Source organism: Olea europaea, chromosome 23 (assembly GCF_002742605.1).
Source record: "Olea europaea var. sylvestris chromosome 23, O_europaea_v1, whole genome shotgun sequence".
In the NCBI taxonomy this organism is placed as follows: Eukaryota; Viridiplantae; Streptophyta; class Magnoliopsida; order Lamiales; family Oleaceae; genus Olea; species Olea europaea.
In genome coordinates, this window is record NC_036259.1 from 10,571,328 (window position 1) to 10,598,487 (window position 27,160).

The window sequence follows — 27,160 nt, forward strand, 5'->3', positions numbered from 1 at the left end:
GATAATTAAATAAATTAGAGAGATTATCTAAAAGGTAAGAAATCCAATCCTAATGTTCTCTATTTTTAACTTAGTCCTCTTTGATATAGTTAAAAATTAAATTTTTAACATATTTTTATAGAATATAATTAAACGCGTGAGTGAAATAATAAAACAATGAATTTGAAAAAAAAAAAAAAAAGAAGAAGGAATTTTAACAGATGGGCCATGATTTTAAATTGATAAAAAAAAATATTTATTCTAAAACCAAACGAGGTCTTTCCCAGCATCAGCATCAGCATCGCCGAGCCAAAATCTCACCCCACTGCCTGCCCGTCCAGGTGCTTTTGGTGACTCACGCCATCAAATAGAAACCAGAGAAATTCAAGAGATTGGGCATTGAATTCTACAAGGTTTTGGTACTCTACTTGATATGCCTTTTTCCCTCGTATCATTTTATTATTCTTAATTTTTGCTGCTTTTAATTAACGAAATCGACTTTCATAAAGTTTTTCTATGCATATTTGTTTCAATTTGAAAGAAAATTTTCAATCTTTAATCATACTTTCATCATTCATCTGATTTTTGCTCTGTTTTTTACCCTCTTTTATTCGCAAGTTTTATATGTTAGAGTTATGATCCGTGCCTTTCTGAATAGGAACCTTCGAATAAATGCAACAATTCGATCAAGTTAAGGAGAGGCCTATCCCAAGGAATATGGGAGAAATGGTAACTTTTCCAAACCAGTTTTCGTTGATTGATAATTTCTAAATTTTAGTTCTTTGTATATGTCTCTTTTGTTGTCTGTGCATATGGGTTTAATAGAAAGGCCATTAATTTGTTTAGAAGCTGTTCATTTTTTGTACTTGTAGCTATAAAAAATGATCCGAGGGTATGCCATTCTCTCATTCTACCTTATGCAATCCATTATGCTAAATGTTTTATCAGCTTTACTTTAGGAAGACATCAATTGTAAATTGCTGTATAGTTAGTAAGGGACCTGATATATTGTTTTGCAATTTGCACCATGACACCTGATTTTGATTACGTGAATATATAAAATTGACCTAAATATGTCTCTTTCTGTTTTGGTATAAGCAGTTCATGGCCAGTAAGGAAATTATAAAACATATATTTGACTTCCCAGTTGCTGTCTATTCATTCCCAAAATCCAACCTCTCGTATTTCGAATTTAATTTGATAAATTACAAGTAAACATGTAAACGATCTCAAGTTTATTGGGAACAAATCTTAGTTTGTTGTAATTATAAGCGTTAGCAGCACTCATCATCTAAAATGATGATTTTTGGGATGGAATATTACACTTTTACTATTTGGAAACAGAAAAAGTTTCAAATCCATGTAAGACATACTAAATTTATTTAAGGGACTTCTATTGTTGTTCTTGCATGATAAACATTCTAAACATTCCTTATCACACACTTTTTGTGGAAGGGACATAGATTTGTGCTGTGCTATTGGAAGTTGGGATATTAAAGGCAAAAATGATGAAAAAATAATCGGAATAGAATTGAGTAGATTAAGATGGATGTTTAGTCACAATCAAATCAGAGATGAGGTTATAATCTTATAAGTGGAGCTAGCACAAATTGGGGATAAAATAAGGAAAGGATGACTTAGATAGTTGGCATTTCTTGCTCAAATTTGAAGCATGTCCCATTCAAAAGAATTACACGATATTATTAGTCATGTAACAAGAGAAATTCTGAAATTGGGTGGTTGTAAAATATTTGATTTCCTCAAATCTGTTTAGAAAAGGTAGCTTGCTCTGATCTAATGGCAAAAAATATTTATATCGTCCACTACAAGTTTATTATTGGCGTTGTACTTGTTACCCATATCTCAGCTTAGTAATATATGCCATGATGTGTCATAGGCATATCAATGAACAGTTGATGTAGGAGTTGCAAGATTTCAATATCATGATTTTTGCTACAATACCATATCATACATGGCTATTTCTAAAATTGGTCTTATTTATTTATTATCAAATATATTTTGAGGGGTTGGCTGGGGGAGCGCTGGAGTCTGAATTCGGGCTGACATTGTAGTTATTTTGCTTGCTTTCATATGTTGATGGGTATACCCTTGTTTTCTCTGTGTGCCAGAATTTTGTGCAAGCAGAAGATGCGCAACTGGAGAATGCCAGGGCGAGATGTATTTTCTCTTGCATAATTTGTGTTATCTCAAGATTCAAGTATCCTTGTAATGCGTCAGTTTTCAAACATGTACATTTTTGTTATTCCTGGCAGTTTCAAATATCATTAAAAGGCATGGAGCACTAAAAGAGCGCCTTTCTAGGTACAAATACTGGAGAGTACTTGTAATTCCTGCATATAGGGAAATATATTGATTAGACATAAATGATTGACATTTTTCCTCAAGCGTGAATTCTCCAGTTTTTGCGGGCTTTGATGCTTGAATGATCCATGAGATGAATTTCTTTGTAAAGTGACTGATAGCAATGACTACATATCTGGTTGGTAATATCTAAAATTGTTTCTGGGCCAGTATTAACTTGTACAATTGCAATAGTGTAAGTCTGTAAGACAACTGTTTGTTTGTGGAATTAGAAGGATGTTAGAAGTTTTTGATCTATAAAAGAAATATGACTGTATGTATGTATGATTGTAAAAATAATCTGCTTCAATCGACATTGGAAAATAAGACTGAAGTTTGGATTCAGCTATATGAGTAATGGGACCAATTATATATTATTAATGAGTTAGGCCTTGGCTTTAGGGTTCTTTCCAGAATACAAGGGATTTGCCTAAGTTGGCTTCCCAGATCTAGACCTCGTTTGCTTCTACCGATATTCTTAGATTATGTTGAGTATTATTCATATACTGTGATTGTATTGGGAAGGATCGAAATCCATGGATTTGTAATGGGGCTGAAATAGTGTTCATGTTCACAGGGGATTCTGGACCACGTTTAGATCTTGTAAATCTCTTCTGGGCTTAGGTTAACATGTTGAATCCTAGTCTATCCTTATATTCTATCTAGATGTGTATTGAATGCTGATGGACTTCCTTTGACATTGCAGCTTAAAATACGAAACATCAACTTTATAAGATAATTTTATTTCACTTTGTCTTACTTCTTGCACCTGAATAGGCTTGGCTTCAGTTCTCTTTACTGTTCTTGTTCTTTACCCATTTTTTGCAATTAGATGTTAACGAGCTGGGTTTATACTGACAATGTCGTATGGGATCATTTTGGGCTCATGATGAAAAGAATGTTCCAGAGGGTGGGTGGGCCCTGCCTGGGAACACAGGGTAAATTCGTCCACCCCTTTGTAGAACTGGGAAGTGCTTAGTGATGTAAAAAGTTAAAAAAATGCAAGTGAGGGTTTGTAAATATAGAATAGGCTCCAATCATCATTATTGTCATCATGGTGTTTTTGTAATGCAAAGGAAAATCTGCTTTATTATTCTTTCATATAGACCTTATCTTTTCAGTGAATGAATAATAGATAGTAGAGGTTCTAAAAGCTGTTGATTTCATTAGGGACTCTGACAAGACAGTTTCTGAGCGTTTGCAGAGGGAATTTGAAGCTGCCCGTGCTTCTCAAACTCAAGGTAGTTTTAGATATGATTTTTGAGCACTATATATTTTTTAACCGTTCATATAAATTTTAGAAAACACTGTTGGTGGCTGCCATTTTGTGCTTCTTTGCAAGTGGCCATATGTTGTTGGCTCATAATGATCCATGCATCATCTGTGATTTGTATATCTTTTTTATAAGTTTTTGAAATAATTAAATTAACATCAACTGCCAAGCAAGGACAGAATTGGTAGATATGTAAGTCATGCAAGATAAGGAAACATTTATGCATTAACCTGCTAAGATATCGACATAGGAGTGAAGCCCATTTAAAAGCATAGGAAGAAAAAAAACCGAGTTCTGGAGGAATTGTACCCCCGTGTAACAGTTTGTGATCCGACCACTTTGTCTTACGCCAAAAGCTGCAAAAATCTGTTTGGGAGAATAGAATCTTAGACAAAATTCCTTTCTTCTGCATGTGTAATAATATTTTTCCACTTCTTTCTTTGGTCAACCACTAAGTATAAAGTAGTAATTATGCTAAATAATATTAAATACAGCAGTGAACTCCTACTCGTCTTTATTGAAGATTGAAGGGAAATGCCAAAAAAATGTTTGTTGGCCCATCAGGAGTTTATTTTCAACATAGAAGTTCTGGGTGCCTAATATTTTTCTGGAATTTGAGTTGTAGACTCCATATTTCCTTAACAATAAAAAAGGTTTGTAAGTTTAGAAAAGGTGAGTTGTGAAAAGTGAAAACTGTTCTTGTTACTTAAATTCAATAATCTGCAAAGTCAGTCAACTCGCCCATAATTAGAAATCATGGCGATAATGAAATCATTTTTTCTTTAGGGGGAGTAGGATTTTATTTTCTAAGGAATTCACTCTCTCTTTCTCTCTCCCATCTATTCACTCTTTCCCATCTACCCACCAATAAAAGCCGGACAAGTATAATATTTTGTAAGTTCAAAATTAAATCAATCAAATACATTTAATTGACAATTTCCATGCAAATAAGTTCCACGCTATTGAATTACCTTGAATTTATTTTCTTTCCATGCAAATTTCATGCTTGCAATCGAGCTGACCCTTTTTTTTTTAGTTTTTTCTACATAAACCATATTACATAACATTTTATATTTGCATTTTTTTTAGCAAACCCTAAAGGGTAGCTCAGTGGTCAGGTCTTGAATTTGCTCTCCAATGATCACCAGTTCGAGTTCCCTTAGGGCCACTGAGGTGAATATTCGGCTGTAAACTTCAGAGCCCTGTGGGATTAGTCAAGATGCGCATAAGTTGGTCCAAACACCCACGATCATCAAAAAATAAAATAAATTTTAATTTAGCGACTCGTAGATTGAATAAAACACTCTCTTTTCTCTCTCATCTCTCTCTGATTCCTCCTCTGAGTCCTCTCCCTCCATCATTTCCTCTTCTCTTATTCTCTTCTTGTTTCCCATTCTTCTACAAATCCAGTTTTTGTTCATTGTTCCCACCATCCTATTAGATATATTATATGGAGAATTTCCTAGTTTGATTCTTATTTTAGGAATAGTAAATAGGGTTTATTTTATATATCTTCAAGCATTTTATGTAATTTCTATAGTTGTTTCTACTTAAATTAGATTAGTTAAAACCCTAGATAAGAGGGGCTTATGCATTGTATTTTACTTGCCTTTGATAAATTGGATAAACTATTTGCTTCTCTCTCTTATCTCAAGTCCATCTCTGATTCCTCTTCTCTTCTTCTCCTCTTTCCCCTTCTGCAATTCTAGTTTTTGTTCGACTTTGTATTCGTCATTTTCTTTTCAGTTCTATTTCCATAGTTCTAATTGTTAGCCTTATAATAAGAAAGGATAATTAGCATATAACATCCCTAACTTTCACTATTATTGTTAAAAAGTCCACACCTTTCATTTTTTGGCATTTTCACCCTTAATTACACATTTGATTGTGCAAAACATCATTTTTATCCAATTTCTCAATAAGAAGCTGTAAAATGATGAATATACTTTCTTATTTAAATAAAAGAAAAAGAAAAGAAAAGAAAAGAAAAATAAAGAACTAATTTCAAACATAGTCCCAATAGTTTAAAAAAAGTTCAAACGAGTCTCAAAACAAATTATTAAAAAAATAATAATAAATAAAAATATTCTTTCTTTAGTTGTTTCTACTTAAATTAAATTAGTTAAAACCCTATATAAAAGGGGCTTAATTGTTGTATTTTCCTCGTCTTCGATAAATTGAATAAACACCTTCCCTCTCTAATTTCCTCCTCTCTCTTCTCTCTCGTCTCTGTCTTTCTTTTTGTTTCCTCTCCTCTCCTCTTCTTGTCTTTCTCTCTTTCTTTTTCTCCTCTCTCCCTTCCCCTTCTTCTACAATTCTAGTTCTTGTCCGATTATGTCTGTCGGCATTTTTCTTTTCAACTCTTCTTCCAGAAAATAAGAGTTGAGAAGATTACATTTCTTATTATTGTAATATTAGTCCTTAGATTCCTTAAAAAATGATTTCTCTTATCACCGCTCACTTGTATGAATTTTTTTTCTTAACGCTCTTATCTTGATGTGATTTGTTGTGTCGACTTCATTAAAGTCATGATTTCCATGTATGTTTGAATATGTATAAGATTAAGATACAAAATATATTTGCATTTTCCTTTTACTATTTGATACTATAATTAAATTTTCAAACTGTTAAACTGTAAGGTATTGGAATATATATCTTTTCGATAATATATTCGCACAAGTTATTTTGATTTCACGAGATTGTTGATTATTAAATGCATATCAACTTCTTCTGGGGTTTGTTCCTAGTTCTGGCACTTATACCTCAACTGAAAATTGTGTTCATTTTTAGGCCTGTTATTGGTTATATTCTGAATATTCTTATATGCTTTTGCTAGCCTCTTGAATTGCTTCTTACTTGGTGGATAACTTACCTGGAATTCCATTAGAGTACCGTTATTTCACACTTCAAATATCATCTACTTGTTAATTTTGTTAATATGTTAATTAATTTGCAGAAAAATACTTCGATGGTGAGCAATGGAATGATGGTTTATTAGCAACAATAAGGGAGCAGGTATGATTTCAGTCACTCGGTTTACTAGTTTAGTAATAATTCTTTTCATTAGCCATGGAGATTATAGAGTTGAAAATTCAATTGAAATTGATTTTCTTTATAGAAAAAAGGTCCTTTCTGAAATTCATTGGGAAAACAGTGATAGTGGAAATTTTTTGTTTCCTCTCCATTTTCTCATGTGCATCTTTTTGTGCTCTGATTTTGCTGCTTGCTTATTGGTAGCGTATTTTTTCTTCATACAAGTTTCTACTTTCAGAGTGACACTATGTTGTTATTTATGGCAGGTTCACATGGAGGCTGAAAGAAAGGCAGCACAATTGTCAGGGGATACAACTGCGTTGCTGCCAGTACTTCCTTTTCATGAAAAGATTACTTATAGAGCTGGAAATAAGGTATTCTTCTATTTTCCTGGTATTGAAGAAAGAGAAGAAGTGTAGAAAGGTTTCAACCAACTTCTACCCGTTTAGTACTGGTCATGCATCAATTTCTTTATCTATATGATAAAGTGAGATTTGCCTTATAGATGTGATCAATAATCTGCTGGTGAAAGAATTAAGAGTACTTGTGAGTTGTAGCTCTCTTGCCAAGTACTTTCCCTATGGCTTAGGCCTTAGTGTGAAATTATTTTCTTGCTTCGTGAATGGCATATCTAGAGCAATTGACATTCGCTGGTATAAGAGTTCAGCATTATCTGGCAGCCTTTATTACACATTATGCACATGCAGTTACTAGTGTTGAAGTACTCAAGTTCCCCTCGTCTCAAGAGGGAAGTCTTCTTGTTTTCTTGGTGGGGACAATTGAATACTTTTCTGAACCAAATTTAAATATGAAGGAAACGGTAGTCTGATGCATACTACAGTGGCACACTTCAGTATCCATTTCCTATGCGGTGCACCTAGGGGTATAATTAAGCTACCACCTGATTCATCTTATAGGAAATGTTGAATTTTATCTCTTTAAACTGGAGTGAACTTGATACACAAGTGATTTACGGGTGAGAGACTGGCAATGCTATACTTAATGTTTAAAAAGGTGTAAATAAGTACTGAGCTCATGAGGTGAGGAGTAAGCCTCAAGGCGGAGTGAGGTCTGCACAAGCTAATATATAAAGTCAAAATTATAAAATGATATGAAAGAAATTTACTGCCCGAATCTTAGAATCAGAATAACTGGAATTTTTGCTGAATTATATGCATGATTGTGTGGTTGCCTTGCAATCTTGCGGAAGAAGAATTTGAGAAACACAAGAAGATAAATAGTAGTAGTAGTAGTAGTAGTAGTAGTAGTAGTAATAATAATAATAATAATAATAATAATAATAATAATAATAATAATAATAATAATTAGAGAGAGCAGATGATATTAATAAAAAAATTATAAATAAAAGCAATTTACCTGCCGGAAATTTTAGAATTGCTGGTGCTGCCTTGAGTTTTGTAGAAGACGGCCTCTTGTTTCTTGAAGTGGAGAGATGTGGGGTAGTACAGTGGAATTCTTTAGGATTTTTTACTGGTTATCCTACGATAAATAGAATAGATGAGCTCAATTTTTGTTTTATTATTTGAGAATAGGCCTATGTAAAAAGCCCTTTTTAGAAATGAAACTCATGCTTACACTTAAAAAAGAGGGAAAGAATAAAAAATGAAAAACAACTCAAAGGTCACAATTAAATTGAGACGCACCCCTAACACTCCTTGAGAGGTGACATACTAATGTGTGCACCTTGTTCAATGAGGCCCCATCTTATTGAAAAAGTACTGTAAGTACCATCTCAAGGCACAAAAGTGCGTCTCGCTGTAAAGCAGGCCTCAAGGCGCGCGCCTCTGGCACCTCTTTAGACCATGCCGTTTTTGGTGTTGAGGTGCCCAGGAGATATTTAAACTTTCACCTATTTATCTTATCAGAAATGTGTTAGGATACCAGTTGCTGCTCAACTATTCGTCTGGAAAATGGTCAGGCCACAGCTATGTTATAGTGATCTGTAGGCTGATTTATGAAATGTGATTCTCAAGTTATATTCAATGAATGATCACAGCAAACTGTTTTTGTATCAATAAAATGAACAGAAATTGAATGACAATCCCAAGGCTATTTGAGAGGCCTTGGTTATTTCTCAATATCCTTTCTACTGTACCTCCCCATCATATTTATTAGTGTTTCACTGAACTCACTCAACTACCCACCCCTCAAAGGATAATAAACTTACTGATTGAAAGTAAATCACAGAGTGCATCTGCTGCTTGGTTGACTCTCGGTTACTTGCTGCCTTTGCTGCTCCTTTGTTAGTCATAGATTACTCGTCCCCCCCGACATCCACCTTGTTCTCAAGGTGGAAGTTTTTGCTGTGTTGGTCAATTCATAATGCAACCACACCATTTTCCTTGAAAGAACTCCAGCCATGGTCACTACGGAAAATGGATGTTTCAACCTTTTGAAGTGGACGGACCTACTCAGTCGAGCAACTATCACCAATATAGTGTCCAGGCCAATTCCATATCCAGTTTTCCCTACCCACGAAATGTCTAATTTTTGCAATAGAGACTTTGCATATGCAATTGGCAAAGCAAGAATTTTCTTCTTTCTGTTTGCACATGCTCTCTTGTGAAATTGTAGTCATTCACTTAGATTTCATCATCTGGCAGGTAGATCCCTCATCTTCTTACATCTTCTCCAACATCTCTAAGTATGTTCGTCCTTTGATTTGCAATCCCAATGCCAAAGCAGCATTATAAACACTCACATTAGTTGCCTGGGATTCAGTTGCAACTCCCTTTGCTATCTTTGCTGGACAAAGTATATTAGATGCCGTCAATTTGGAATTTACTGTGAAAAGATAGGAGACTCTTATGATAATAGTAAAATTGTGGGCTGTTACCCTGTAACTTACAGAGGGGTTGAGCAAACTAAGTTTAGTTTTATTTGGGCTGAAATTCAGTTGGGCCTGTTCCATTGTCTCACTTTGCTTTTCAACTCTTTAGGCCAATTTTAAAATTTGGCCCAAACCTTGAAGCTCTAACATTCTGTTCCAAGCCCGTAACATGGATTAAAACCCATTAACAAACTTCTCCCTGTAATTCCGGCGGTCTCTTCTAGCTTCAGTTCTCTCAGAGTTTGGTTGACCTTCAGAGGTAAGGGTAGGTTTGGTTGCAGCCGCTGTCAAATCTTTTTCCACCGAATGTTTTGCTTGCCATGGCTCCCCACCAGTATTCCTGTCTTCCATACTTGTGGCTGCCTTGTTGGACTTTGGTGGAATTTCAGAAGCAAAGGTACGCTCCGTTGAGTTTTCTCCTGTGGATGGCTGGAATCTGACTATCATCCACTCTTTCAATTCTCCCCAAGTTTGCATGGATCGATGATGATCTAGCCATTGAAACCACTCCCAAGGTTCACCGTTCACACATGTTGTAGCGGCTTCCACCTTTTCCCTCTCCAACAATCGATTCCTTATGAAAATTTCCTCTACTTCCCATAGCCGCCAATCTGGACTGCCATCATAGAATATTGATGTTTTTAGTCGACCTAGCAAATCCAATCCAGAATCCCTTGCCTCGGTCTCCTCCTATCCATCGCATCATCATCTGATCAAATTGATTGAATAACTAGCTCCATTTCTCCTCCAATTCTTTGCTGAATTTTGTTTCCATCTGTCCTAGAATCGAGTGTTCTGATACCACTTGATAGGGGACCAGCAGCTGCTCAACTGATTCTACTGTGAGGATCCCTGTTCTGCTGCTCAACTGAAGAAGGTTCCTTCTGAGATCCTGCACTCTGGCTGAATTTTCAAATGGTCAGGCCACTGCTATGTAACAGTAATCAGTAGGCTGATTTATGAAATGTAATTCTCAAGTTATATTCAATGGATGATCACATCAAACTGTTTGTGTATTGATAAAATGAACAGAAATTGAATGACAATCCCAAGGCTATTCGAGAGGCCTTGGTTCTCTCCCTATTTTTTCAACATCTCACTCAACATCCTCTCTACTTCCCCTCCCCATCATATTTATTAGTGTTTCACTGAACTAATTCAATTACCCCCCAGGATAAAAAAACTAAATGACTGAAAGTAAATCACAGTGTGTCTGTGCTGCTAGGCTGACTCCTGGTTACTTGCTGCCTATGCTACTCCTTTGTTAGTCATAGTCTTGGTCTTATTTCTTTTTGCATATGTAAATCAAATCGGGAGTCTATCGATATGTTGAATTTTATCCCTTTAAACTGTGGTAAACTTGTAGCACAAGTGACTTAGGAGGCAATATTTGCTGGTAGACTTGGAGGCTTGTTTGAACCTTTGTATTAATTCAGGTGGACCGAAATTACAATCATAAGCCCACAATTCCTTTAAGGACTTCTCCGACTACAAGGAATATGTCTCCAAATAATGAGAAACTTTAATGGCGAAAGGTAATTCTAGACCAATAACTGCATAAATAACTAATATTAGAATTTCACATTTGTCCTTTGTTCTGTGCATCTGTTTAAGACCCTGTTGAAGCTTAGATAAATGGCAGCAAGTTTAATTGATTATGAACAACATGGTTGACTACTTAATAAGGCATTCTTTATGAGCAGACAATTTGCTGTTTGGAAGGAGGAAGGATTGGCATACAATATGAGACATCATTTGCTGGTAATTACAAACTTTCTGGTTTCATATGAGTATGGATAATTACTAAATGGAAAAAATATCAGGTGCTGCTGAAAGTTTATAACAATTCTCTGATTTATTGTTTCTCATAGTATCATATTTGATGATGTTCCATTTTTGTGAACCAATTTGTAAAGGTTGATTTTTAGTTGACAGTTCATCGTGATTAATTGAGCCATCCTGGCTACAAGGATGACTTTTTTTGTTTTGTGCCTTTTTTTTTTTGGTTGCATATAAATCATTAGTGGAAACATCTTGGAAAAAATAAATGAGAGTAGACTCGAGAGAGTTTTTTATGTTAAGTTTTGAACTCAAGCAATTAACTGGCCAGAGACCCACAAAATTGCTTCTACCAACCAAACTCAATAACATGCCTTTGTCCTTGATTCTATTGGGTGCCCCGTGCACTTGCAATCTCACTGTTCATTCAGATGAAAATTGAATTGTGATTGGGAATTAGTAATTTTTTTATCCAAGTGTAATAAAGCATGGAAATGCAGAAATGTAGTAGATATTGAAGAAGTAGACCTGATTGTCCTAGAAAATCTTGATATGGCTCGATGTCCTTTTAATTGCAAAATACTAGGTTATATGTAATTTCCCTAGCGAAATCATTTACTTAGTTAGAATCACATCTAAAAACCTACTTAAGTAGAATTGGAACTGAATCACAATCTCTGGTTACTGGTGATGCAAATCCATGGATTTATATTCAACACAGTACACCTTAACGAAGGCTGCATGAATGGTGACATAAGATTATATATACTTGTTAAAACTAGAGTTCACCTTTTTTCTGCTTAGTAAACATGTTTGCCTAACCTCCTATGTGTACATGCTTTAGGATCATTAAGAGAAGATAAATGTAGAGAGAGGACCCACAATATGAGCCAATCGATGAAATAGAAGTTGTTTAAAAGATACCAGTACTAAACAACTGATGCAGTAACATGTTAATTACTTAGAAGAAGCTAAATTGAGATGTCATCACTTGTCGCATAACTCTGCTTGCAAATAAAAGCCTTAGAACCTCTTCCTGGCAGAAATGTAGTTCCTTCTAAAATTCGATTACTCGAACGAGTTCACTAAATTTGTTGCAATCTATACTGCCTTCATCTAGACTATACATTATAATAAGTTTTGTCAAACTTCACCAGAATAACCTCAAATGAATACCAGATCTTGTAGTTCCTTTTCATATTCAAAGAAGCTTCATTAAATTTTTTACCATCTTTGCTGCCTACGTCTAGACGTGGCATTAGAACGAGTTTTATTGAACTTCACCAAAATGACCTCGATTGGGTACTGTTATCACCAATAATAATAATAATAAAAAAAAAATAAATAATAATAAAAAAATAAGCTCAGTTTGCGACACAATTATTTTTTAAATTATAGAGGCCGCTTAATATTAAACATTCAACTTCTAATCTACGCATCCCATCTTCCCCCCCGCGCCCCCATTTTGAACTTATTTATTTGTGCAGTGGAAATTTATAATCACTCTGACTTCTAACAGGAGAACCTTGCGACCTGTACCATTGTGTGCTCGAAAGCAAGTCATTTCTTGAGAAAATGACTGTTCTTGAACACACAGTTCCATTTTTCTTGCTGATACGTGAAGCTGAAAATGATTTTCTCTCTTCAAATGCAATGGTGAGACTGGTCGCTTAAATATATCACTGTTCATTGGCTGACTATCCATATCTCAAAGCATCAGTTCCCTTATCTTGTTTCAGAAATTCATAGACCACATGGGAGATTTATTACAGGCTTATGTTGATAGACGGGAGCAGGTATTTTGTTCCTTTACGGATACATCTTTGAAGGGTTCAATTTAATTTTCTTTACATATTATATAAAATAATTTTTTTCCCCTATCCTAATTCTCTCTGTATTTATATATTCCCTTTTTTTGAATGAATTTGATTCAATTTTTATCTAATAAGACCTCTTCGTCTTTTTGAGTAACCCATAGAATTTGATTCAGTTTCTCAAATAATTCTTCTTCTTTTGAGTAACACATATTGTTTACTCATGTAAGCGTAATTTCTAGCTACAGAACAGAGTTATTCCCAATCCAACGCTAGCTACCGATGCAGTAATGATCTAAAAATGTATTTTAAATACCGGTGGTTTCCCTTGTGTAATTTTAGCATGCATTCCTAACTCCAGAACTACCAGACCTTACTTTATCCTCTAGATGATACATTCCCTCGACCCCTGTTCTGTATAGATAAAAAAAAAAAAAGGTTGATGGAGATAGAAGTGTAGCATCTCCTAAACTTGAGTTTGTGATGGCAGAAGATCAGTAACCAACTTGAGTGAAGGGTTGAAATGCATAGTCTAAAGCAATCTCATGTGTAGCTATACTCATCTGTTGGCCTTCTGTTGAAGAGTTATTCAATGGATATCTATTGACTTTTTGGACTCGGGTAGATTAGTTGCTTAATGATCTTAAGGTGCAATGTTTTGATTATGAGAAGTCATTTTTTTCTTCGACAAGTTCAAATAAGTTGCAATAAATCCCTCGTAAATCACATTCATGCTCAAGGAGATAAATCCCACTCGGCCAGGAAATATTACATTTAAAAGCCAAAAATTTTGGGATAGCAATTGCTTCACTCTTTGGGACTCTTAATCTAAGAAGACAGGCTGGTTTTTCAAATAGATTTGTTTTTACCTCTGTTCTAAATGGAAGTATCTGGATTAACTTGCTGAGTTACTGATTTGTATTTTTCTTTTCTTCTTGCAAATTAAATGTTGCATGTTTTACTTTTGTTTTTTTCAATTTATAAAGTTAAGGAAATTGTTCTGTCTCCAGTAATTTATGTGCATGTATCGATAGTATGGACCAAGAATTTGTATATGTTAAATTTTCTTAAAAATCATTAATTTCATTATGAGAATCATTGAGAACAATATCTAGGAATCGAAAAATTAAGAATTACTCACAAGATAGAAAAAGTAAGTGATTAAAGTCCATCCACTCTTGCGGAAAGGTGGGGATGCTCTGTTTTCTCGAAAGAATAAATGATACAGTTAAATGCTTTTTATCTTCAAAATTGAGTTTTTAGAATCATAAAAAATCAAGTGATTCATGAGGTTAGGTATGACTACAGAATGGAAACTTTTTATTGATCAACTACTCAAAATACCACAATGGTGTGTAGATAAATACAGAACTTAGGAAATCACACAAGGAAATTTAATGAAGAATTTGAAAGAATGGACTCTTTTTATTGCTCACAAATTCTCTCTACTACTTGATTATTGCAAATGAGCTCTTTACCCTTTCCTTATCCAAAAAAAGCTCTTTACCCTTGTTTATAATTGTGAATTGTAACCTCCACAAGGGGACATGATTGATAAATTCAATTAAATGGTTGAAAGATGATCTCTAGGTACTTGTATACAAAATATCCAAGATGTTTACAATATAGGCACTGTAACAACCCAAAACTTACCCTTTGGGTCATTAAATATGTATCTTAAAAATATAACTTTCATAAAATATAATTATTTCCAAAGTTTCAATAATAAAAAATAACACACATTCTTAGTCATGAAATTTATTGTTAAAAATTCCTAAATTATCTCCTCTTTATTCCAAACTCCAATGCCTTAACCTCAAATACCTAAAAGGGGGAAAATCATAAATAATGAGATGAAATCTCAATAAGTAAGCCACATAAATTGTAATTTATATTTAAAATTTTGGAATTCTTAATGTACATAAGGAGACATAGGGATTAGAAACCAAACTTAGGTGGCCATAATCCCCATACATAATCATGACATACATAGGGAGACGAGAGAGTTAAGAACCCAACTTCGTTGCTATAATTTCCATGCATAGCACTATAGAATGCCGGTCCATTGAACTTAAACATATAAGACCTATATCATATTCATAAATCGAATTCCTTCTTCTGAAGTATGAAAAACAATTTAACATACAACATATGAATACACTTACCTCATAAATCTTAAGGGAATTTGATAAAACACCTAGGGAAGAACTTGACCTCAAACAATCGTTTACGAACTTCGTGTGTAGTGCGACAATCATAGTTATACGCACGCACAGATATATATACTTAATTATTATGGTAATCATATAATTTAAATTAATCGATCATAATTATATATAATTATACATTTGAAATCAAGCAACTTAAATCATATATAATTATACATGAATAGACTCAAGTAATTATGGTATAATTTAAATTAAACAATCATAATTATATATAAATATACATATATAGTCGTGCATAATTGTAGTAATACTATATTTGAAATCAATAACCATAATCATATATGATTATACATAAATAAACGCACGTGATTATGGTAAATCAATCGATCTTAATTATATATAATTATGCATATATAGATGTACATAATTATATTAATACTATAATTGAAATCAATCAACCATAGTTATCTATAATTATAGTAAACCAATCAATCGTAATTATATATAATTACACATAAATAGACGTACGTAATTGTAGTTATACTATATTTGAAATTAGTCGAAAAAAATTATATTTTAATTATACATACATAGATGCACCTAATTGTAGTAACATGATAATTCAATCTTAATTAGATATAATTATATATAAATAGATTTACGTAATTGTAGTAATACTATATTTGAAATGAATCGATCATAATTAAATATATTGATACATAAATATAAATAGACATACGTAATTACAGTAACAAATAATTTAAATAAATATATCATAATTATACATATATAGACGTACATAATTGTAGTAATGCTATATTTGAAATCAATCGACCATAATTATATACAATTATACATACATAGACCCACCCACGTAATTATAATTTTCCTAATTTGTCTTTCACATATAAAAAACTTTACTTAATTCCATCTAATTTCCAATATATATATATAAAGGAATTTCGGAATTTTGGGATGGGCCTCAATTTAGGAAATTGCTCTTGTAGTCCCTCAACTATTGGCTGATTTGCAATTTGGTCCTCTATCATCCTCTTATACTAAGGTCCTAATTTCATGATTAATGACTATAAAGGATTTTTGGGGTATTACATGCAGGCTTCTATAGAATGTTCTTGAACTCTTGGAACTGATATCCCTACTTTATGGGGATTTAGGTAGATTATTCAGTGTGGATGCACATTGTGCTGCACCATGTCTAGGCTGCCTTTCACTGTGGCTATGATTTCAGCAATCTGCCTTCAGGTCTCAAGTTGCCTGCAGCTTTCTGCAGCTGCTGTTAGCAGAAATCTAATGAATTTTTAAATAGAATTATGCATGATGTAAGAGAACATATTCTATTTCAGTATTTCTTTATATTGCATCAAGATTATCAAACTTCATTTTCTTTGAAGTTTCCACAGAATGAAATCCGTTTTTTTCCTTTAATTGTAGTTTCATTTTTATAGTATCTTCTTGACATGAATATTCTGATTTCTTTTAACATATCTTCTGAACTGCTTGTCTTGTTTTTCTCCAGGTCCGTCTTATAAAGGAACTGTATGGAAATCAAATTGGAGAACTTTATCACAGTCTTCCATATCATATGGTTGAATTTTTCCTTGATGATTTTGATTGGTAGGTGTAACCCTTCTCGTGTATATATTTTTTCCTAGTCCATCTCGGTGAATTTTTAACAACATAACTGTTTTCATAGTTTTGCTTTTTCCTTTTCTCACCTTCAAGCTTGGTCTTTATAAAACAGTTGTCTTGTTTGAAGTTACGTGACTCTTACTTTTCACATGTTTATCGAGGCACAGCACATGGACAAATTGAAAAGGTTGAACTACTATTCAGGCTTGCTTGTTATTTATAGCTTAAGAAACCTTTCTGGTTTGGGTTTTCAAACAAAACCTTTCGAATTAGCGATAGCCAGTGTGACTGGAGGGTGAATACTGAATGAATTATTGTGTTCATTTTGAGAAAACACGGATATATCTTTTGACTCTAGGTGCCAGTGCCACATTGGCCCAATATTGATGTTGTCACGCGTATGTGCATCATCTGATACTCGGTGTTCAGCATGGCAAAATGGATTTTTAATTGATCAAACAACCAAAATATAATACAAGTGAGTTATCGGGGAGTAGATAATTTTCTTTTGCTTGAAAAGATAGGGGAAGAGAAACATTTTTTTTCCTTCAAGAAAAGTGATTCAATAACTTCTAAAAATGGACAAAATTTCTCGAAATAGATTTCATCCATATTTGGAAGGTAGATGTCTCATCACGCAAGGAGTGTAAGGTAATTCTTGGCGCTATACGTGGAAATTAAGAAATCGAAAAAGAAGTAATAAAGAGGAAAATAAAGTGTTTCGTCTAATAGCAATATCACATAGATACATGATTATGTCGTCGAATTATTTAATGGTATTGAGGATAGAGATTTTTACTGTACAGATAGTATGGGTCTCAGAATTGAGGGAAGCCATGAAAAGGATGAAGATGAGAAAAACAATTAGTCTATATGAAATTCCCATTTAAGTATTGAAACTTCTGGCTGAGATGGGTGTTCTATGGTTGAGAAAATTGTTCGATTAGATCTTAATAGTATACGAATAATGTTTTCCTAATCATAAGCACAAAATATTTAAAGTTTGTATAAATTATAGAGGTATTAAGTTCATAAATCATGCTCTGAATTTGAGATAGAGGTGTGATGCAGAACTTAACAAGGAAAGAGAGGAGAGAAAGAACAGAATTTGAGAAGAATAAGAGAGAATGTAGAGGAATGGATAGAACGAGAGCATTAGAGAAGAGAAGAAAAATTTAGCTCCTCATGGTTTACTCCCGTCTGATAATGTAAGCCTTTCTTGATTAGTTGTGGCTCTTGCCGTTTTGTTTCCCAGATTGGGAACAAAGCAACCCACAAATTGACATCTTTTGCTAATTATGCCCTGGAATTGGCATCTTTTTGCTAATTATGCCCTTTATTTTATTTTGAACGTAGTGTGTGATGATCTAACGCAATCGTATGTTATTTTGGTTTATAGAGAGCAAAATTGAAATCCCAAATCCCTTTGGAGCAAGAATCTCATTTGAAACATGTAATCAAAATATTAAAACCAATGTTTCCAGGAAAGAATATAAATTTAATCAAACTCTATTAAATCCTATTTTTTCTTAAATACAGATTTAATCATAGGAGTCATCGATGAAGTCGTGAATGAAAAGTAGACTGCGTAGTACTTTTCGAGAATCATTTAGTTAGAGGAACATGTGATACCAAATTGATGCGGAACTTGACAAAGAAGAGTTTGAGAGGAGCGCAAGAGTGAAAGAAGATAAAGAAATGTAGAGGAGAAAAAAATTAGAGAATGGAGAAAAAGAATTTAGGAGGATGAAATATAATCAATATTGTAACCTAAGGATCCTTGGTTCCTTTTATAGAGCAAGATATCCCATGTCAAGGGGAGTTTAATAAAGTACAATCTTCTGAAAATATGAAAATGAATTTAATCCAACCTAAATAAACATGAAATGAATCAAACTTTTTTGAAATCATATTTTCCATGAAACTTATGTTTAATCCTTGTAGTCTTCGACTAGGTTTCTTATCCTTGGAATAAATAAAGATATAGTTTAAAGGTATTAGAAACCAATTTAAATGTGTGTCAAAGTAAGTCACTGTTTGAGCTCTATTTTAATGTGGTTTTGGAGAAAATATATTTTGGAATAGTGATTTATTTTTTGAGAATGTATGGTTAAAAAAGAAAAAATGTTAGGTTTATGTGTAATATTATTTTATTAGAGAATGTATAATTAAATAGAGAAGAGAGAGAAATGCATTAAAATTAAAATGGAGTCCAAATAGATGCTAAATATCTTATTAATAGAAGCATTTATCTATTTTACAGATTCTTAAATTGAAATTAGAAAGAAGAAATAAAAAATATCTATATATAGTTTTTATTTGGTCTAGAAAAGTCTCCGATATGATGCTGATGGATAAGATTTGGTTGGGCGCCTCAGAGAATGAAATTTTATTTAGGGGGTGTTTGTGAACCATTTTTATGTAAAAATGCATTTTTGAATAGTAAATTGATGGGAAATGTGTGGTTAAAAAATAAGGAAATATTTTTGATTTACGTGTAATATTATTTTAATAAAGAATGTGGTTGAAAAGAAGAGAGAAAAATACATTTTGAAAAAAATGGGTACCGAACGGCTCCTTAACTTGTCATTATGTATGGAGTAATCACAAAGGGTAAATTTTGTTTAGGTAGTAATAGGAGAGAATGTTCAACTTCTATAGGCTTGTGTGTCAAGGTTTTACCTTGAGCCTTATTTTTTCCTCTATTTATGCTAGGCTGTGTGATGTATGTGAGATCCTTCTAAAATATGTTATTCGCCAATCATGTAGTTTTAGTTAACGAAACTAAAAGGGAATAAATCGTAAGTAGAACTTTGAAGACCTTTGAAATATAAACATTTTAGGTTATTTAGAACTAAGGCACGTAGATGGAATGTTGTTTCGTGTGCGATTATGTGATCCCAAAAGTATATGGTATCATGAACAAGTAATAGAGTGATGAGGAGTGTCGAATCCAACAGGGATTGTTATTTTGACAATTGAGTAAACTAAAACTAGCTCAATTCAAAAGTCGAACACACAAGTTCATCAGTTTTTTTATTAAGAATCTAAACTGTAGTGTAAAAAAAGTATTTTAACAAGTAAAAAATGAAGTTTAAGGAAAATCGATTAAAGTGTTAGGAATTCTGATTTGGCATCCAACCGGTTAGATCTTAAAATAATAACATTATCAATAAAATTTTCATTTATCTGTGATCTAGTTCCACTTTTTTGGGAATATGAGTCTAAGCAATAAAAAGAATTCTTGATTTGTGTCTTTTAACTTTGCAATTTTTAATTTATCCCTTGTTTGGGCTCCATTAAAATGTAATTTTGGAAAAATATATTTTAGAGTAATATTTTTTGGAGTATGCGTGATTAAAAAAAGGAAAAATTTCAATTGACCTGTAATATTATTTTACAGGAGAATGAATGGTTGAAAATGAATTTAAAAATCTGAGTTTTTGAGATAATGGAGTCCAAACATAGGCTTAATGTCCGACCCGTTTTCAATTTATTAACCCAATTCTCCTAATGTAGTTAATTACCTCTCTTGATCATGAAATTAACCCTAATTGATTGCGTTAGTTTATAATATATCTATATAAATTAATAAACCAATCAATTGCATTAAATTAACGAGACTTACCAAATGGGTCACTTAACGCCTAGAAGTTTATCTCTTTCTTGTAATTAGTACCTAAGGTGATTTCTACTAGGTCTAAATTGAACGATAACATCTTAGATTCACATATTCACTTAACAATCCGATGCAGCACCATTAGGATGATTAATAGAAACAAAAGAAAGATTCAGAAAGAATTGGGAATTAAGGGAGGGGATAGAAGAAGAATTCAACAGAAGAAGGGGAGAGATGCGCCATAAGCCACCAAAATAATTATTCATTCATCATCAACTGAAAATTACAATACAAAATAGGTTTAAATAGTAAAGCAACCCTAACGAGTTTGGGCCCGAGCCCATACAAGTCCAAATTTAAATAATAGTCCAAGAAAATAAATAAAGCTTAAATAAAATAAGTAAACGTCATTCGATGTCCTCATCAACTCTCCCGGGGTGGAAGAAAAACTCGACCCTGTCGAGTTGATAGATAGTATAGGTTGCAGTCAATCTGATACTCCAAATACTTCAAGTCAAGCCACGGGGGACGATCTTTCTGACGAACCAAGTAATGAAATTCCATAATTGATAGTATTGAAAACTGTAGCTTATTCCCAAGAATATGATCTGACCAAGGGGGTTGATCTTTCCTTCTAACCAAGTGCTGATACTGGACTTCAAATAACCAATACTCATGCACCTCATCTTCAACATTTTCACATGATTGTACATAATGAGGAGCATAAGAAGTACATCGATCTACCCAACAAATAAGGAAGTACTGAATTTTGCCATCATTGGTCAATACAACATGTTTATCTAAAATAACATCAATTTTATCTTTGTTTGCTGTGATAGATGGTATTAAAGTAGAAATATCAATATAGTCAAATTGGGGGTCCACAAAGTTAGGTAGAAATGGATCATCAAAGGAAGTAATATGGTATTTGTAAGTAATGAAGTCCTCAATATTTAAAGCAGAGTGGTGGCTAAAATGTGATGAAAGGGCAATGACATGTGCATTTGAACCAACATGCTTTAAAATTTTTAAAGGACCAGCATTACAAGCTTGCAATATGATATAATCCCCAATATTAAATTCAAAATATCGTTTATGCGAATCAGCTTGAAGTTTATATAATGCATTACTTGCGCCATGTTGTTTATTGATCTCAATATGCAAGTCATGAAGATGATATACAAATGCTTCAGCTGACAACAACACACTAGCATGCGAGGACATCGGAATGAGATCTAACGGTCGCCTAGACTTATAACTATGAACAACTTCCAATGGATTTAGACCTAGAGACCGATTCATAGAATTGTTATATGCGATGTGAACAATTGGGGGGATCGAGTCCCAATTCTCAAGATTTTTCTGGACTAGAGACTATAATAAATTGCCAAGACTTCGGTTAGCAATTTCGTTTTGTCCATCAGTTTGAGGTCGGTCAGTAGTGAAGAATTTCGATTTAGTACTAAGAACAAGCGACTGGATTCTCCAAGGGTGACTAGTGAAATCATCAAACTCTTTGAGTTGGGTAAGGGTATGACATATAACATGTGATCGAGAGTTGTCGAAAATAAGGGGTATAGTTTCTAAAGTCTCGGGAAGGGTCGGGATTCCACTTAAGGAAGTGTTCTCACTATAATCATCAAAATCTTCAAGTTTAGGGCCATATGCTAGATCTTCTAACGACTCTTCTATTGCATTCTTTCGTTCTTCTATGACTAAGGTTCGGTTAGGACATTTGGAAGAGATGTGGCCAAAATCCTTACAAATGATGCATAGCAAGTGAGAAGTTTTTGGAGTTTCACAAATTATACCCTTATTTTCCAAAATTGGAGGAACATTAGACGGGGGAGGTCCTAGAAGAGACTTAACAGGAGGAAGTGGAGCCACATTAGATGGGGGAGGTCCTAGAAGGGACTTAACAGGAGGAAGTGGAGCCAATGAAATTGAAAGATGAATGCCATTACGCTTTCTACATGAAGAAGAAGATTTTGGACTATCACGACCTTTACAATTATTTTTCCAAATAGGAGGAACATTAGACGGAGAAGGTTTTATGATAGACTTATGATGAGGCGACGCTAATGAGATGGGTGAACGACGATGACCACGCTTTTCATATGGAGTACTAATAATCAACTCATAATTTCGAGCTAAAAAGTAAGCGTGATCAAGAGTAGTGACACCTCGAAGGAAAAGCTCGCGCTTAAGATCATCTCTCAGACCTTGGCTAAACCTACTCAAAGTCATACTTCCATCCTCAATTAAATGACATTTGGTTCGAAATTCCTCAAATTGCGCGATATACTCAGTCATTGATTGATTTCCTTGTTTAAGGGCATTCCATTGAGTAAGAATTTCAAAATTATCTCGTTCTCGCTTACGAATCTGATCCCTATTCCTACGATCGCGTCGAAAATATTTTTGATCACTTTGTCCATGATGATATTGTCTATTATGAGCGCTTTAGAATTAGTGTCAGTTAAACGAGGGGTTCGCTTAAAATTGCTCAAATTAGCAGTTGGGTTTCTTTTTTTCCTCACGAGTATCAGTTATATCTAATTGGACAGTCGATAGGCTAGTGACAAGTTGCGCTAATTGTCTAGTGAGTGCATCAAATTGTGATGGATCCATGATCAATGTATTGGAAATAGAGATGACAAGACGACCACTATGCAATTATATGCAATGTAATACCAGCTAAATGACGTGTTATGATGAGATCAGTGAACAATACGTGCAAGCAATGGAAAATAACTTGTGCCATTTTTTTTTAATTTAATTTTAAATATTGGGATTAATTAAATCCAAAACAAGCTAATACTGCTAGTACATGTAAAATGGCAAAGCAAGGGTCAACACTAGTCAAATTCTCCAATCAATTTAAGTAGGGAACAATGGAAGTCAATTCAGTCACTGGTGTCAATTCGATTAATGGTTTTGATCAAGTGAGGTTTAATGCTAAAATTATCACAATAATAGCAGCACAAGATTTTAATTGATGCAATTTTAAAAATGAAGCAGTAGTATAAACCAATACTAAATAGAGATCATGGACTCCCTGTTGTTTAGTTTTGATTATTTGTATGCCGCTTGATCTGAATTGCCGACTTATAAGCCCCAATTATGCTTCTATTCTTCCCTTCGTGTCCAATGGTTTTAACCTCTGTTGACTGTAACTTGTGCTAGCTCTGGTGTGAACGTAAAATTGAGTGTGATGACTGTGACTTTTAGATTGTTGAGATGGACGAGGAAATATATGAGTGTGGTAACTGTGGTGGAAGTGTATGATCTTGGGTTGGTGGTGGTGGCCTATGGCGATGAAGCGGTAGTGCTTTGGATGCCTGAGCACAATAGATAATGAAGTGGTACCGTGATGGTGATTAAAGGCGATGGCAGCAAGAGAGTGGTTGTGAGAGAGGAATCGGGTGAAACTGTGGGGTGTTTGATGTTAATGGATTGGTTATAATCGGGCTTGGTTGGATATTTGGAACTGAACCAGATGGGAAGGGTTTGGATCCTGTTATAGAGATGGGCCAGCTGGGGTTAGTGTTTGGAGAGTGGGCCTGGGTCGTAAAGAGTAGGCTGTGTTAGTTGGGCTAAATGGGCTTGAATGCTAGGGTTTGGGATTTGTGAAACAACACCACAATTTTTATTTTTTTTTTATGAGCAGCAGCAAAATACTAAACTGACCAAAATACTAAACTGAAATTCTGTGTGAACAGTACTCGCGATGAATAGTACCTTTTTTTTCCCAACTAAGACTAAAAATTGAAGAAAAAGAAAAAACTGCTGCCTTTACCAAAAATTCTTTTAATTCGTGCTGTTCCAATAGATTTTGGGAAGGAAATATGAATAAATTTTGGATTAAAGAAAAGAAATTACCCATGGTTCGGCTTTGATACCAAATTTGATACAGCACCAATAGGATGATTAATAGAAACAGAACAAAGATTCAGAAAGAATGGAGAATTAAGGGAGAGGATAGAAGAAGAATGCAATAGAAGAAGGGGAGAGATGCGCCATAAGCCACTAAAATAATTATTCATTCATTATCAACTGAAAATTACAATGCAAAATAGGTTTAAATAGTAAAGCAACCCTAACGAACTTGGGCCCGAGCTCATACAAGTCCAAATTTAAATAATAATCCAAGAAAATAAATAAAGCTTAAATAAAATAAGTAAACGTCGTCCGATGTCGTCATCACAATCATCTATTGATCAAGATGATGAAGGCAATTAACTCATAGAAGAGAAGAATATCCAAAGGTTTGGGGAATATATTACAAAACTTTTGAAATTAAGTGTAGAGAACATTTGGAACACAAATCCAGAGTGAAATTGAGCTTCAGCAGCCTTCTTCACTTGAATTTTCTTTATAAATCTTCTTTGGAATAAGGATGAGTGTGGAGTTTCTGTAGAGGATCGCAGTGACCTAAAAAGTTATTGGTTTAGGTATTTCACTGCTATGATCATAACGAGGACAAGAGGAGGATGTTATATGTAGTACACTAGTGAGTTGGACAATTGGAAAAGTGTTACAGGGATTTTATTTGATTGTAAGATGCCTATCAAGTATAAGTTCTATTGAACAACAACCTAGACCAACCGTGCTTTAGGTACCGAGTTTGGTAGTTAAAAGACATTTTTCCTAAGAATGTATTGATGCTTCGTATATTATACTTGAGAATAAGAAAGATAGTTACATTTCCTTAGTGGAGATGATTCTGATTTTAGATAAATTTGCTCCCGTCTTTCACGCTACCATGTTCATGTTAGATACACTGTTTTCGAAGTGCTTGCTTGGCTAAGCTTGACCAGCTTATAAGAAATTATAAGCTTTGCCAAACATGCACAAAATAAATGTTGAGGTTATACTAAATGACGGTGGTTAGGCATATCTTAGAAGTATGGGAGCTCCGATTAACAAGGGCAAGAACATAATGAAAGGTAAACCAATATCAATGTAGCATTATGTGGTTGCTAAAGATTTCATTTTGTTGAAGCACCAAACTTAAAAAGCAAACAATATGGATCCCCATATCAGTATACGTTCATTTAGTCTATGTTCTATTTATTATGGTTTGGTAATTATTTGTCTTAATTGATTTCTTGTATTGTTCGGCCATATATGTGCCACTTGTATAAATTGTAATTAATTTTCTGTTTAATATTGGAAAATTAAGTAAGTAATCCTTGAGCGCCGGTTGTAGGCAATAAGATGTGATCTTGTTTTTATGGAAGGTGCTGTTATGTTGCATGCTGTACTATGTCAAATACTGAAGCTAAGTGGACAATCTAATCTTGTATCGACCTTTTACATGATTATGGTAGTTATTTTACAACTCCAATAAGCATCTTTCTTTATCTTTCGCAGTGGCACATCCGACTTGTAGTAATTACTTTTTACAAGGCTCTGGATATAACTGGCTATGATTTGGTAATTAGTTTAGATGATTTGATGCCTCTCCCTCTCTAGTTATGGTATTTTCATGCAACCTTACCATTCTACATATTTATTGCATTAATGTTTTTTAACCGTATTGGTAGCAGCAATGTATGTGTGGATCCTTTTATGCATGGATTCACAAAAATTATCTGTTTAATTTCTATAAACTTCTGATTTAAATTCTATCTAGGTTTCTTTCTAGATGCCACAAGTTTCAAGCGTGCTTTTGTTTTTCCACTTGCAGCAAGGTTACATTGAGTCTTAAATACGCGGAGGATCTTAGGTCCGTACTTCCAACCGGGGTCAGTGTCCTTGCATGGCCGATGCATGCTGTAACAATGAACACGAAGGAAGAAACTCAACCTATTCCAACTCGTTTGTCATATGCAGAGGATGCATTACGATCAATGAGTTTACCTGAAGGTCAGTCAGATTGTGCATTCCTGTTACTGATTACCGATGTAGACACTAATATACCTTATTTTCCCCGACAGCATATGCTGAGATCGTTCTGAACTTGCCCCAGGTTCTTAAAGAAACATATCCACAAGAAAATTTTGCCTAGGATTGTTCCTATAGGAACTGCAGAGGAGGATGCTCTGATGGACTGAAAAGAAAATAACTGGGCAATGAAAGTTATGTAGATCTCTTTTTCTCTCATTTGCAGGTGGAAAATTGCTTTGTTCAATCGTGTATATATTTTAAGGCAATCTGTGTTCATTGACAGAGTTCAAATTTTTTATTTAGAGTGGATAAAATACATACATTATGAGTCACTCACCTTCCGGAGAAGTTTTATTTTAGTTAGTTCCAATTTTATTTTATTTTTCATTTTTTTTCGTTTCCTATTCTTTCCTCAAGTTTTTTGTTTTGTCGGTTATAGCACCGAGTCAGTTAACATAAGCAAAATTAATGAGAGATGCTTTAAAAACAAGGTAAAAAATAGAAGGGACACGTGTTGAAGCATGAATGGACAATTAGAAAATAGAAAAAACATCCAATCAGATGCAGTCAATTCATTATGTCCATACTTTTTCTTGTTTTTAATTTTGTTCAACCATGATTTCTCAATTAACGATTTGTTCAGTATAGTGGACAGAAAATATGACATGGCAATCTATCACATAGGAAGTTAACGGGTCGAGTTGTCCCAATCATCGATTTATATGCTCGGAACGTTGTAGT

The 27,160-nt window shown here is 33.9% G+C and overlaps 1 protein-coding gene across 3 annotated transcripts; it reads left to right on the forward strand.

The window, feature by feature from the left end:
- The first annotated feature begins 251 nt into the window (after positions 1–251).
- LOC111372357 lies at positions 252–26,799 on the forward strand. Of its 3 annotated transcripts, none has more exons than XM_022994656.1 (13): positions 252–398; positions 638–708; positions 2,109–2,157; positions 2,253–2,301; positions 3,511–3,581; positions 6,570–6,628; positions 6,913–7,020; positions 11,201–11,258; positions 12,796–12,932; positions 13,016–13,072; positions 16,796–16,893; positions 26,220–26,398; positions 26,470–26,799. In XM_022994656.1, the coding sequence occupies exons 2-13, from the start codon at positions 652–654 to the stop codon at positions 26,538–26,540; spliced, it is 993 nt and encodes a 330-aa protein (XP_022850424.1). In that variant the 5' UTR covers positions 252–398; positions 638–651; the 3' UTR covers positions 26,541–26,799. The 3 variants fall into 3 exon arrangements, with proteins under 3 accessions (XP_022850424.1, XP_022850423.1, XP_022850425.1); XM_022994655.1 differs by having other exon boundaries at positions 252–392; XM_022994657.1 differs by having other exon boundaries at positions 252–392; positions 26,502–26,594.
- Positions 26,800–27,160: the final 361 nt, after the last annotated feature.